This window comes from Propithecus coquereli, unplaced genomic scaffold (genome assembly GCF_000956105.1).
Source record: "Propithecus coquereli isolate 6110/MARCELLA unplaced genomic scaffold, Pcoq_1.0 Scaffold80, whole genome shotgun sequence".
In the NCBI taxonomy this organism is placed as follows: Eukaryota; Metazoa; Chordata; class Mammalia; order Primates; family Indriidae; genus Propithecus; species Propithecus coquereli.
Window position 1 is genome coordinate 198,236 of NW_012154174.1, and position 13,209 is coordinate 211,444.

Sequence of the window (13,209 nt, forward strand, 5' to 3'; positions counted from 1 at the left end):
AGGCCCAGCTCAGCACAGCCGGTGTCGCTGCTAAAAGCCCCGTGCCTAGACGGGACTGTGCCCTCCGCAGTGCCCAGGGCTCCTGCCCCCTGCAAGCTAGAGGGGGTCTGCCCAGCCCGCCTCACCCCTCCCCATTCCCAGGCACCTCCTTCTGTGTTTCCAGCCTAGAGCGTGCAGAGACCACCCCCCCCTTCTCCCATGCCTTAAAATCCTTCAGTCACAATTCCACGAAGGACTCCACTTGCATACATGTATAAAAACAAATCCAGGTCATGCCGGATACAGGATATGGGAACACACCCACCCGGCTCCTCCCACCTGACTGGCCAGGCACAGACTGTCCGAAAAGGAAGGCCGAAGGCAGGGGTCGGGGAGAGGGTTCCCTAGGCCTTGGGCACTTCAGAAGCAGAGTGGGGGTTTCAGCCCGGCTCTCACAATCCATCCACAGGGTTTGCACCTGTTGCCCCATGTCGTTTTTAATAGCACCCCCCTTTCACACCCAGAAGTGTCCCGGTGTGGACAAGACATTATGTGGCACCGTTGCTATGGCCCACGCTGAGCAGTGGGAGTCAGGGACGGGGAGGGCGGGAGGAGGGAGCCCCTCCTCTCACCTTCTCAGCAGGCCCCACCCGCCTGCCCTCACCGCTGTTTGCGGTGGGTGGTGCAACCTCTGGCCTGGCCGAGGATTGCCCAAGACGCCAATTGGCTCACAGTGGCCACCGTGCCCCAATATGTACTTCCTGTTTCGGGGTCTCTGGCCACTGAACTGTGGAGACCAGAATGCAGGCAGTGGGAGCCCCGGATTGGCTTAACCTGCTGACAGGTCTTTAGAGAAACTGCTGGTGGGAGGCAGCTGGGGAAGGCTCCGATGGCGGGGGGCGGGCAGGCCCAGGCACACAGGCCCCGGTGCCCCCATGGGTACAAAGAGTAGATCTGACAGACGAGTAGCCTCGGGTGACATGGGGGAGCCAGGTCACCACAGGGGGGAGGAGTCCCTCCGCATCTTGCCCTGTGCCTCGGGCCTGGGAGGGTGGCACGTCTAGTCCTATTGAGGCTGCCAGGTCCCGAGGCTCGTGGAGAGAGGCTGCTGCAGAGCTGGAGGTTCTGAGTCTGGTTAGGATGTAGGTCATTTGGCATCTGTAGCTGGTGAATTTCAGGTTTCTGCGGGGAATCCCAGCACCCCAACATCCTTGGGACAGGGGCTGAGCCATCCGGCATCTGCCCCCTTCCCCCTTGTAGCATCCGGAGGGCTGAGGGGCTGGGCATCAGGGCTGTCTCAGAGTCTGGACTCAGAGCAAGAGGGACGGAGCCAGGGCCAAGGCCAAGGAAGCCACTCAGAGGGCCAGGCCTGGCTCAAATACACCTGCTCCAGACCCAGCCACAACTGCCCACTGTCCCCTGGCTGGTCTAGACGGCCTCAAAGTTTGGGGAGTCAGGGACAGGCTCTGCAAAAGAAAGGAGAAGCAAAGTCAAAGGGGACCCCTCTGTCCCTCACCCCCACACCACACCCTGAAGCTGTGAGGACTCCCCAGGGAGGCTGGGGAGTGAGGCTGATGCCGTGCAGGCCATGGGGTCATGACCTTGCAGGGCATGGTGCTACGAGGGTCAGGAAATGCTTACCCAGGGATGGGAAGAAGACGTCCCCGGGGCCCGGAGGAGACAGCGGCGTGCTGGGCTCGGAGAGCAGGTGCCGCCCGGACTCAGAAGGCTGCCGCTGGGCCACGTAGGACAGTGGGGGCCTGGGCTTGGCCTCGGGCATCCCTTGGGAGGGTGTGGAGGCCTCAAAGCCAGGGTTTTCAATCCCTTGAGTGTTGCTGCCGTGGAATCAGAATAGAAGGTCATCTGTGCTGCCCGGAGTATGAGCTCTGCCCTCCCTGCCTCCAGCTCTCCTCCCCTCCCCTCCTCTCCCTCCCCAGCTCCAAGCCTCAGCATCCTGCCCTGTAAGCAGGGAGGAGCCAGGCCCACAGAGAAAAGGCCTTGGGCCGCACTCTCCCACCCGCCCCGAGCTGAGGCCGCAAGGCTGCCCTCAGGACAGACCCCAGCGCCTTCCTGCGGTCTGACCATTAGCCCCGGCCTGCCAGGAAGCCTGGCATCAAAGGTGCTTCAGGACACCAGCCTCAGGAGTTTAGGGACAAGTTTCTCTTTGGTAAGTAGAGTTAATGGCATTAGGATTAAATGTCCCAAAGCTTCTCTTGAGCTGAGGAGAGGGGTTCTCTTTTCTTCCCAGTTAGAAGTGGGACAACCTCTAAAGAGCCCCCCTACTCTGAGATGCTAGCAGGACTGCCAACAGGACTTCCTTTGACCCGTCTTGACAATCATCCCTTCAAACCCCCAGAGAAGCTCTGGGTTTGGTGTTGCAGGTACTGGGGCCGAGTCCCTGAGTGGGGCTCGTCCCCTGAGCACATCCCCTGGACTAGGCTGCATGCCAGCTCCCTGCCCAGAGCGCACCGACGCACACCCCCCGGTCTGTTCCGTCCCGGCCTGCTGCCCCCTCTGGGTCTCTTCAGTGTCTGCCCTCGTGGCCTGCAGCAGCCTGCCAGCTTCTCCTGTGGTGCCCAGCCGGGAGGAGCCAGGGCTCCCAGGTTGGGGCTGGGGCTGGGGCTGGGCCCTCTGGCCTCCTTCGCACGTGTCAGTGTCTGCCCCAGGTCAGCTGCTTCCTCCCCATCCCCATCCTAGCCCAGGCTGACCACTGAGGCCTAAAGGAGGGTGTGTGGCACATCTCAGCAGAATCAGAGCTCAGCCGCTGGGCGAGGGGCGGCGGGAGAATAGCCAACAGCACAGATGTGTGGGCTACAGCAGCAGATGGCAGACGCTCCTCTGCCCAGCTGTGCTAGGCAGCTGAACAGGGGCCCTGTGCACAGAAACACCTCCTCCCTGCCAGCTGGCCCTGGCAAGTTTTCTCAAGAAGGTCTCCGTGGGCCTTACCTGTCCATCCGTACCAGCTCCTGGGCGCCTAGGGACAGACAGAGAAGCCGGTCACAGGAGGGAAGGCTTCCCCAGGCAGCATCCCTGCCCCTCTGGCAGATGCCACTCAGGGAGCGGGAGCCAAGCTCAGGTGGGCCCTGCTCAGCCCTGGACCCCACCTCTGTTCACGTGGGAGGCTGTCTGGCGGCACTCTGCATGTCTGTCCAGCCGGTAGGGTCTCAGTGAGCGGCCCATTTTGACCATTGATAAATGAAACTGTCTGCATTTTCCAAGAATGTAGGACAGTGTTTGCCACCAGGAAACCAAAGGCAGCCAGCGTTTTCTCCTATGGCTTGAGGTACAGTGTCGGACCCTCAGGGTTTTATTAATTTTATCAACCAAAGGCCAGGCTCCTGAATTTGCTAACTGTGCTGCTTCCTGTTTGGACATTAGCCACATTCTGGTCTTTAGCCGTGACTTACTGGGTGGGAGTGTCCAGGGTCAGTTCCTAATTGGAGAGCTCCTGGTCCTCTCTGTCCCACCCCCTATGTTGCCTAACAGGGTGGCATGAGACGGGAACCTTAAGGGGTCTGAGCACCTGATCGCTTCCCAGCCATTCCACCCACTTTCTGCTGCTCACCCAAAGCTGCTGCTACCTTGCCCCACTCTTGGGGTTCCCCACTCCCCAAACTGGCCACCAGCTAGATGCAGTGGCCCAAACTTCCCTCTTTCTTGAGCACCCCATGTACTCCCACAGGTCCTTCTCGTTTTAAGGAGCTGCCAATGACTATGGGGAAACGGGCAGGGAGGGAGGGGAGCAACAGCAGAACAAACAGGGGGAAGTGACACGAAAGTTCCTGAAATCTGCTAGAGTCATGGCTGCTTTGCAGGGGGCCAGGCTACCTGCAGGTGTGCGACACGTACTCCCGCATCTCACCCTCTCCACCACGCTCTGGGGTAAGGACTGTTGGTCCCATTGTAGAGCTGGGGAAACTGAGGCTCGGTCCAAAGCTGGCTACCTGCTGGCCTCTCCAGCAAACTGCCCTCCTCAGGGCTCCCAGCCGTTTCTTTTTCTTTTTCCTGAGTGTGGCTCATCCCTGGGCAGGCCCTCCAGGCCAGCTTCCCGCACAGAGCACACCAACGCACACTCCCCCTGCCTGGCTGCCCTGGGTCCTCTTCTGTTCCAACCCTCGCCCCACCCCTGCCTCAGGCATTCCTGTAGGGAGGTCGTGGTGGGTTTCTGAGAGGAACCTGGGAGTCCTGAACGGAAGGGTGAGGTGACCACAGCCCCCAAGTGACCTGCTGTGGGGGTCCAGGTTGGCCCCTAGGAATGAGGGGATGGAGGGGTGTCAAGTTGTTAGGGCCCGGCCACAGGAAATCAGATGTGAGCCAAAAGCCACCTGGTGATAGCAGTCCTCCCTCAGTTACCTTCCACAACCAGGTGGAGGGGAAGAGACCAGGGAGGGGGTACAGGGGCAAAGGTTTGCTCCCGGGGGACTCAGACTGACCAAGGCTCACAGTTAGGGTCAGGGGCCAGGCAAGTGGCACTGTCACCCCGGGGGTGGGGGGTGAATGGCATTTGTGGCCATGACTTGAAGCCCAGCACCACCATTCAGTCACTATGTGCTTCCTTAGGCAAGTTCCTTAGCCTCTGTAGTGCCTCAGTTTGCTCATCCGTAAAATGGGGACAATGGTAGTACCAAATTCTTGGAGTTGTGATGAGGAATACAGGAGAAAATGTATATGACAAGGTCGGCAAAGTGCCCGGTACAGCACTCCTGTCAGTGAGGGGTTGTTGGCTATGACACTCGTGCTGATGAAGTTTTATTACAGGGTGGAATTACGTTCCCTGGAAAGAGCATGAGTTGAAGGCTCTGAGGTCGAATCCCAGCTCTGCCTCTTACCAAGTTATGTCATGTTCAGTTAGTGACTTAACCCTGCCAATCTTGGGCTTCTCGTCTGTATAAGGAAAGGGTTGAACTAAGCTATCTCTAAGGAACCTTCCACTTCCGATGTTCCAGGGGTCATTTTTGTCCCAACAGTTGCAACTAATTACAAAATGAGCCTACCCATACCTTAGAACAGATCCCCGTAAGATCTCTGAGTGACAGCATTTTTATAAACCAATTTGAGCTACTCCATATGATTCTTCATTCACTCACAGATATTTATTGAGTGCCAAGCCAGCACGGCCTGAGAGTCAAAGGTGCTGGCGGGCACGCACGCCCCAGAAATAGCACACCTGGTTCCCTTCTGTTCCCTCGGCCACTGAACCCAGATCCTTGCAGGGAGTGTAGGAGCTCCCGTCTCTGCAGTGGAGAGGAACTGCGCCTGCCTCGTGTCTTTGCTAATCCCAGGAGCTGAGCTGGGGGCTGGGGCGGGTCATGCACACCCCCCACCCACTCCACACAGGCAGGGCTACTCACGGCGGTTGGAGGCCGCCTGCCTTTGCTTGTAGACCAGGAGCAGGATGAGGGGGAGGCAAAGGATTCCCACGATGCAGGCGCCCGTCGCCAGGGCTGCAGCTGTGATGTCTGGAAGGGCAGAGAGGCAGCCAAGGTGAAGCCCATGCCCACTGCTCCTCCCAAGGGGAAACTGAGGCCCAGAGAGGGAAGGCCAAGCAGCGGGGGCACCCACCTTTACCCAGGGCCCCAAAGCCAGACCCTCAGTGGCCTGCAGAAGCATGGAAGGTCTGGGACCTCCTTTCAAAGAGAGCCCCATGCCCATCCCCTAAGTGGGCCCAGAGCACAGAAAGGAGACCTATTGCTGACAGCTGAGGCAGCTCCAGGGAGGAGAGGAGACAGAGTCCTCATCCCGGCCCACAAGGGACAGGGACAGCTGGACCACCCGGAAAAGAGGGATCAGGCCCTCCGCAGACCCCATGCCACAGAGTTCAAGGTCAAAAGAAGCCCAAGTGATGAAAAAGTTTTGGAAATAGATAGCAGTGATGGTTGCATAACATTGTGAGTGTAATTAATGCTACTGAATTGCACACTTAAAATTACTAAAATGGCAAGTTTTGTGTTATATAGGTTTTACCATAATAAATAAAAAGCCTCAACTCAACCCAGAGACCCCTTAGCTCTGGGGTGAGGCTTCTGGAACCCCCCCCTTGATCTCGCCACACAGGACATGGGAAAAAAACTTATAGTGAGAACTAGAGAAACATGAATCCTTGTCTGACATTTTTTAAATTTTAAACTTACTCCTTTATAAAAAAGTTAAACATAACAAATTTTAAAAATATTCGAAAGTCTCCCCCTCCCCTGGACGCATAGTCACTGTCCGCAGCTCCTTGTGCAGTGGTGTAGACACGTTCCCTGCCCGTACAGCAGATGTGGGATCACGTGACGATGGCTTTTCCCACTGAGCAGAGCGTGGACATCGTTCTGTACCAGCACAGCGACCTACTCATTCTGCTCAGGGCTTTTTCACACAGCTCGCCCCAAATTTATTGCAACAGATCCCTACTGGTAGATACGTCTGCTTCTACTTCCGACATAACGAATAACATAGCCGTGAACCCCGCGTGCACCCATCTTTGCTCACTGGGGCAAGTACATCTGTGCATAAATTTCTAGACCTCGAAGCTCCGAGCCAAAAAGTATGTGCGTTTTCTTTTAGGCTATTGCTAAATTGCCCTCCAAAAAGGTTGTACCGCTTCATAATCCCAGCAGCGTGGGGAGGTTTGATTTATTTCAGTCCATCTGCTGACTGCAGAAGTTTAGCTGGGAACAGAAGTGCCCTCAGGCCACAACCAGCATAAACGCATTTCCTTCCCCATTTTACCCCTTCCCCGGGCCAAAAGATGGGCTGGGATACCTGGTCACAGTGTCAACTTAGCCCCAGAAAGCTCTGGGAAGCGGATGGGCTGTGGTCTAAATGTTGCCTTTGCACTACTTGTTTGGGAATAAAGGCCGTTTTTGTGTTGCTTTACAAGCCGATGGTGTAAACAAGTTTTCAGGGGGGTTGTTCAGACCGCAGAAGAGAACAAACTGTTTTCAGGCACTTTACAAGTACCCACTGGTGCAGGACCGGTTGCTACACTAATTACAAAGCAAGTTCCGCTCGGCGTGACAGCAGGTTCCCTGCAGATCTTAGCGAGGCTGCATTTTGATGTGGAATATGGAAGGTAAAGACGTTCTATAACTCAGACGGTTCAGTATTTATTTCGAAACCCCCATCAAAGAGCCTTATTGTGGACAGCATCTGAGGAGCCAGTTGCAAACGCTCTTTTCTTGTCATCACAGCAGGTCTCCCCTGGACTGTTGCTAAGCAACGTTCTGTGAGGTTCGACAGGTGCTCACTGCTCCCTGCTCCCTGCTCCCTGCCTGCCGTGGGGGCTTGGCCAGACCTCCCTGCCTAACTCTTGTCCCCAGGTGGAGATTCCCCCGCTGTGGCCCCTCTAGGGACATGGTTTCACTTCGAGAGCCTGAGGCTTCCGTACAGCCTGGGCTGAGAGTTGAGGCTGGGGCGAGGGGCAGAGGTTTGGCGTCAAGTCTGTGGGGACAACTGCCCTCTGAAGCCACGGGGATCTCTGCAGAGCCCAGCCTCCCCACTCCTTGCCCCAAGCATGGCCAGTGCCTGGGCTGGCAGCCACTGGAGGCAGGTAATGGCTTCTTGGTTACCGTCCAGAGCCAGACTTATCCTGGGAAGGTGATCGGGCGCTGGCAGAGGCAGCTGCCAACACCACACTGAGGAGTGTGCCAGGCCCTTATAGGGCAGGGTGGGATGGGAGGGCCCAGTCTGCTCCATCATTGTCCAGGGCCTGCCAGGTACCCTGTGGGCATATGTGGAGGAGGAAGTTTGGCTGCTGAGGCCAGGGCTGACTGGTTTCCCAGGGTGGAGGCAGGCGAAAGCAGACAGCACATCCTGCGTGGGGAGATGAGCTGCCCAGCCCCCTTCCCTGGGCTCAGTGAAAAACGACAGCCCCTTGGCAATGCAGCACCAACTTCCCCAGTTACCTGCCCCCACCTCAGGCTGACTTGGACTTTCACGCCATTTCATAGTCCGGTACCCTCCTACTTCCCAAGGATAACATTAAGAGGCTTGGGCCGAACTTAGAGAAGGAAAACTCAAAGAACATCTTGGCCAGAAGCATCATTAAACTGATTGGGTAACACGGCTGGCTGCAGAGCACCTGTCAGAGGGGCCTTTCCAAAGGTAAGAATAGTAGACAGCAACACCCAGCAGCCAGCCCTGGGCCCACTAAGCACAGTGACACTGGCCACCGGGCAAGTATTTCTAAAACTGTTAGAAAACAGGACCATGTCCACAGTCTGCTACCATCCACTTGCCATCCTGCCTTGGCACAGGGGAATGGATGAGTCGACTTGGAAAGTCAGGCCTGGAATTGTGCAACCAGAAGAAATAATAGCCAACACTTACACAGCGTGTACTCTGTGCCAGGCGTGGTCCTCAGCGCTTGGCATAAGTGCCTCATTTTAGCCTCATAACAAGCCTGGAAAGCAAGTACTTATAATCATCCCCATCTTACATATAAGAAAAGGAGGGCGCAGAGAGGTTAACAGCTTGGCTGATTCCAGATCTGTGCTCCTGACCACTCCACCACATGGCCTTCACTAGAAGGGACTCAGGTTGCAACTATGCCCCACATAGTACTTTTTTTTTTTTAGTTGCCAACATTTTATGATTAAGAGAGTACACGTAAAATCTGGCTTCTGGCTTTGCTTGAAGATTTAGTGGCTCTGGAAACCCTGGGCCCCCATGCTGACACAGCAGGCGACAGTGCCCTTAGACTGGCGGCTGGGGACTCGCCACAGTCCCCACCCCTCCCTACTGTCTTACTCACCAGCTCTTAGGCCCCAAGGACATAAGAGCTTCTGATCCCTGATTCAGCCCCTTAGATAACACTGAATGCCGCCCTGTTAGAAGAAAAGGGACACACTTGCTCCCATTCTTAGTAGGGAAACGGTACCCAGAGAAGACACGTGCTGTCCAAAGCCCCCACACCCAACCAAAAGTACATCCGAGTTTCTCCTCATGTGGGACCGTGTCTGCCACAGTGCCAAGTCGCCAGACTGTTAGAACCAAGAGTTTGGAAGGGAACTTGAGAGGTCATCGAAGCCATCCCCTGCCCTCAACCGCTGGGACAGAAGCAAGGATGTCCCTTTGGTCCTCAAGCAGCCAATCTGCTACAGACAGTGGCTCGAGGGAGTGAGGGCCAGAGCAAGGCTTTGCATCCCTGATGCATGCAGAGAGAGAGGGACGAAAATGTCAACACCCAAGGGCAGAGGTGCCTGGCAGAGGTGCCTGGCCCACTCTTGACAGCCAGGTTCACGGTTTCCACATCACCCTCGGGCTCTTACCAGCCCGAGGGTGACTCCTGGAAGTCCCCAGGGGCTTTTTTCCCCCTGAATTCCAGCAGCTGCTGCTCTAGGGTCTAGATCAGGAGAAATGAACTACAGCTCCACTCCCTCTCCATTTTGCCCCTGGTCTCCCTGGCATCCTCCCCTCTGACATCTCTGTCTCTGTCCCCAAGACTGAAAGCATAATTTTCGGGAAGCTGGTGCTGCCAGGGGAAGGCGACGCAGCACCTAGGCAGGTGTGCACACAAAGTCAGGCGTTCTGGCTCTGAGAGGCCAGGAGCAAGTCCCGTCACCCGCTGAACCTTGGTTTCCCCACCTTGTGACGTGGGGGTGGTGGCAGAGGGGACGGTCCCTCAGGGCCTTGCAGCCCTGCGAGAGCTCATGGAGGAAGCTGTGGGACTGCGGTGGTTGCTCAGAGTGGAAGGAGCCCTGGGGAAGTGAACGTCACCGGGTGGGCTGCCCCGTCCCCTACACGGGCACGCGTGTGCGCACACAGTCACGAGCCCACTGCGTGGGAGGGAAGGGGCTGCTCTGAGTCCTCTCTCCACCCTCAGCAGGGAGCCGCCCGGAGAGGAAGTGAGGACAGTGGCGGTGGCTGGGTGAGGCGACACCTGGCTCTGCAGCATGCAGGGACAGGGGCCTGAACCGAAGGCCTTCTTAGTCCCATGTGGTGGCTCACACCAAAACGCACATTCTTATTTTGCTCCTGGCCAGTCTGTCTGTTGGTCTGAAAAAGCAGTAGTGTGAGTGAAAAGCCGCCGCAGCCTGTGAGCTTGGCCGGGGGCTGCAGTTTAGCTGCCCCGCTTTCGGCTTAGGCTCTTGGGCACGTCCTCCTGGACACTTCTGCATCTCCAGGGCCTTGGCAGGGGCCGGTGCACACCAGACGCCGGCACAGCCTGGGTGGGCAGAGGGATGTGGAAGCCACGACCACCTCCTCTCAGAAGAGGGAGGCGTCCCTAAGACTGAGTGCCCGGGCACCCTTGGAGCAGTGCCCCCTTGCCCGGTAGGACACCTCTGGGCAAACACCAGTGGCCCGGCCGCACCCACTGCGCTGCACACCCAGTCCTCTCCTGTCCCCTCCCCCAAGCTGGGAAGAAGGTGAATGAGCAGAGCTAAGAGGGCTGCCACCAAATCCCAGCTGTGCTGCTCTCGGCGGTGCGAGTTTGGGCAAGTTGTGCCATCTCTCTGGGCCTCTGTTTCACAGAGTGAAGACGGTGACGCCTGCTTCGTGGAGTTCTTGTAAGAATCCCCTGAGATAGTAATGCTTAAAAGGTCTTCGCACAATGCCTGGCACCCAGTAGGAGCTCGGGAAAGGTAGTTCTCTTCCCCTTCCTGAGCCTGCCCCCCTCCCTACCTCACTCGCACAACAAGGAAACTTTGAGTAGTTGAATCCTAAGGCAAGAGGACTCCCACAGTCCCCCAACCTTCCCCAGTTGAGAGGGCGGCACTCAGCAGCATGTGTCACCCAGAACCTGCCACGGGGCCCTTCCCCTGGCCAACGGGCACTGCCAGGGTGCAGCCCCTGCAGGGACTCAGGAGCAGAGACTCTAGAGCCAGGTGGAAGGGGAATGGGTTTGAGGGTTTGCAGGAAGGAGGAAGCAAAAGGGACGGGCAGCAGAGGAGGAGAACAGGGGCCCAGGGCTTTGGGGTGATGAGGCCAGAGTTCAGAACAGGGTCTGGGTCCAGGATGAGGACAGAGGAGAGCAGAGAGCCCAACAGGGGCAAGAGGGAGGTCCCTTACTTTCACTCTCCTGGGGGGAGGATGGGTACGCGATGCATTTGGACGGTGCATCTTTGCCTGCGGGAGCAAAGAGAAGGGCCGTCAGGTGGGCGTCAGGCCCAGGAGAACAGGGAGGCCTGTCCAGGCCAGTGTCCCCCTCCCGTCACAGGTACTCATGCCGTCACTAGGCAGTATTGGCCCGTCTGGAGCCTGCACACGTATGCACACACGCACGCGCACACACGCACGCGCACACACATACCCTGGCATGTTCTCACCATGCCTGTTCTCATGCCTCCCCCAGGGGCATGTGGATGCCTGCTGGCGCCCACACCTCTACCCGCCTTTCCTTTCCCACCAGCCTTTGCATTCTCTCCTGGACAGACACACACACACGTATTCCCTGAAAGCCATACAGCCATCTACCGACTCGCACCCCAGGGTGTGCATTGGTCCCGCTGTTGCCCATACCTGCCACAGCCATGGCGTCATCATTAGCACAGTCACACAGTCACACACAGTCACACTCCCAGCCCAGGTACGTGCAGCCTTGCACATTAAAAAGTTCCACTGTCACAAACGGAGCCACGTACGCCCTCCTCCTCCATCACACCGGCTAACCACACGCCCGCACTCCACACGCCCACGGCCACCCCGTCTCGCACACACACTCTCTGGAGTGCCAGTGTCACCCATACAGCCTTACATACCACCCCGCACAGCGTCACACACAGTCACACCATCAGACACGCGGCCCCTTGTGCTCCCAGGCTGTCACACGCAGGACACCCTCACCTGTCTGCACCTGCAGCTCCATGGCCCCGTGGACCCTGTGCTCCGAGTGGTGGTGCCTGATCTCCACCACCAGGCAGCAGTAGAGGCCGCCGTCCAGTGGGGTCAGGTTGCGCATGGTGATGGAGAAGTTGCCGTGGTGGTCGGAGGCGGACTCCAGCCCGTGGCGCTGGGCCAGGTCCTGGCTGGTGTTGGCGGCCTGGTGGCCTCCGTGGTGCAGGTGAAGGTCCTGGAACGTGAGGTTGCGGATGGGCTGGCGCTCCGAGCAGACCTGCACCTCACCCCGCGAGCTGCGGTACCATGTCTTGTAGAAGGTCACGTCATGTCCTTTGGCCACAGGGCCCAAGAGCTTGCAGGTGAGGGTGACGTTCTGCCCCTCCGGACACACATACAGGGAATACGGTGTGGCAACCTTGAAGGCTGCCACCAGACCTGCTCAGAAAGAGGAGAGTCCCGTCACCTGCCTGAGCCAGCACTACTCCCTGGTGCCCCCAGAGCGGGGAAGAGCCTCGGCCTCAGCCACTCCCCAGCCGCAGGCCCGGGGTGAGTCAGCTGACTTCCCTAAGCCTGGCCTCTCGGTGAGTACACGAACCCGACTCCATCCCAGGCTGTGCGGGGGGAGCCCAGGAGCTTCCCCAACCTGAGGGCGCCCTGGACACTCTGAGGCAGTTGACCCGGCCAAGGTATGTCCCTCTCCCAGGTAGAGCACGAGCCCTGCTCCCACTCCCCACTGCAGACACTATGGCTGTGCCCAGCATGGCCCTGGCACTGCCCAGCCTCCGTGCCCAGCCTCTTGGGTGGGAGGCAGGATAAGGGGCAGAAAAGCTGTTTGGAACAGCAGCTCTTTGTCCTTGGTCACCCTGCTGGGGGCCATCAGCACCTTCTGCTCCTTTCCACTCCTAAGACTGGATGTGTCCTCCCAGGTCCTCATCAGGGAGCACTAGTAGAGCACTGCATGTGTGGGGCCTGCACCAGGTGCCGCGTCTCACCTGGATGCTGAACCCATGGCTCCCTTCGGGAGCTGACCATCTAGCTGGGCAGATGACGTTTGCATTCGTGACAAAGGAACCCCCTGCGCAAAGGCAAACTGGTGCCAGGCTTCAGGGCACTTGGAGGAGGGAGGAAAAAGCCTTCTGGGGATGGTCAAGGGACTTCCTGTAGGACGGAGGGTCTTTGAACTTGATGGACAGATAGGATTGCAACCAGCAGAGAGGGTGCCCTAGGCAAGCTGGCGGGGAAACAGGAACCCAAGATGTCTCAGGGCCAGGGACAAGGAATGCACAAAAGGTCATCTCATCCATGCCCCTGCCCCCATTCAACCTTGGAAACATTTCCTAGTTCCTAAGCAGATGAAGCAACCCCCTGGTCCCCTTTCCCTGCCCCAGCCCTCCAGCATGTAATCATGGTGACCCTCAGAAGACCTGGCTTTTGAAAACAGAGTACTGGGGCTGGAGGCCCCATCCT

The 13,209-nt window shown here is 57.7% G+C and overlaps 2 protein-coding genes across 2 annotated transcripts in view; one reads left to right on the top strand and one right to left on the bottom strand.

The window, feature by feature from the left end:
• CDH23 (cadherin-related 23) overlaps window positions 1-13,209 on the top strand; it is a 235,780-nt gene that overhangs the window by 173,508 nt on the left and 49,063 nt on the right. The window lies entirely within an intron of this gene.
• Window positions 451-13,209, bottom strand: part of LOC105825468 (chromosome unknown open reading frame, human C10orf54) — a 22,846-nt gene continuing 10,087 nt past the window's right edge. Inside the window, exons 2-7 of the mRNA XM_012663253.1 lie at window positions 11,749-12,177; window positions 10,975-11,031; window positions 5,331-5,438; window positions 2,926-2,953; window positions 1,621-1,814; window positions 451-1,445 (exon numbers count right to left, since the gene is read on the bottom strand). Coding sequence (XP_012518707.1) covers window positions 1,408-1,445; window positions 1,621-1,814; window positions 2,926-2,953; window positions 5,331-5,438; window positions 10,975-11,031; window positions 11,749-12,177 — 854 coding nt within the window. The 3' untranslated portion in view covers window positions 451-1,407. The remainder of the gene's footprint in view (window positions 1,446-1,620; window positions 1,815-2,925; window positions 2,954-5,330; window positions 5,439-10,974; window positions 11,032-11,748; window positions 12,178-13,209) is intronic.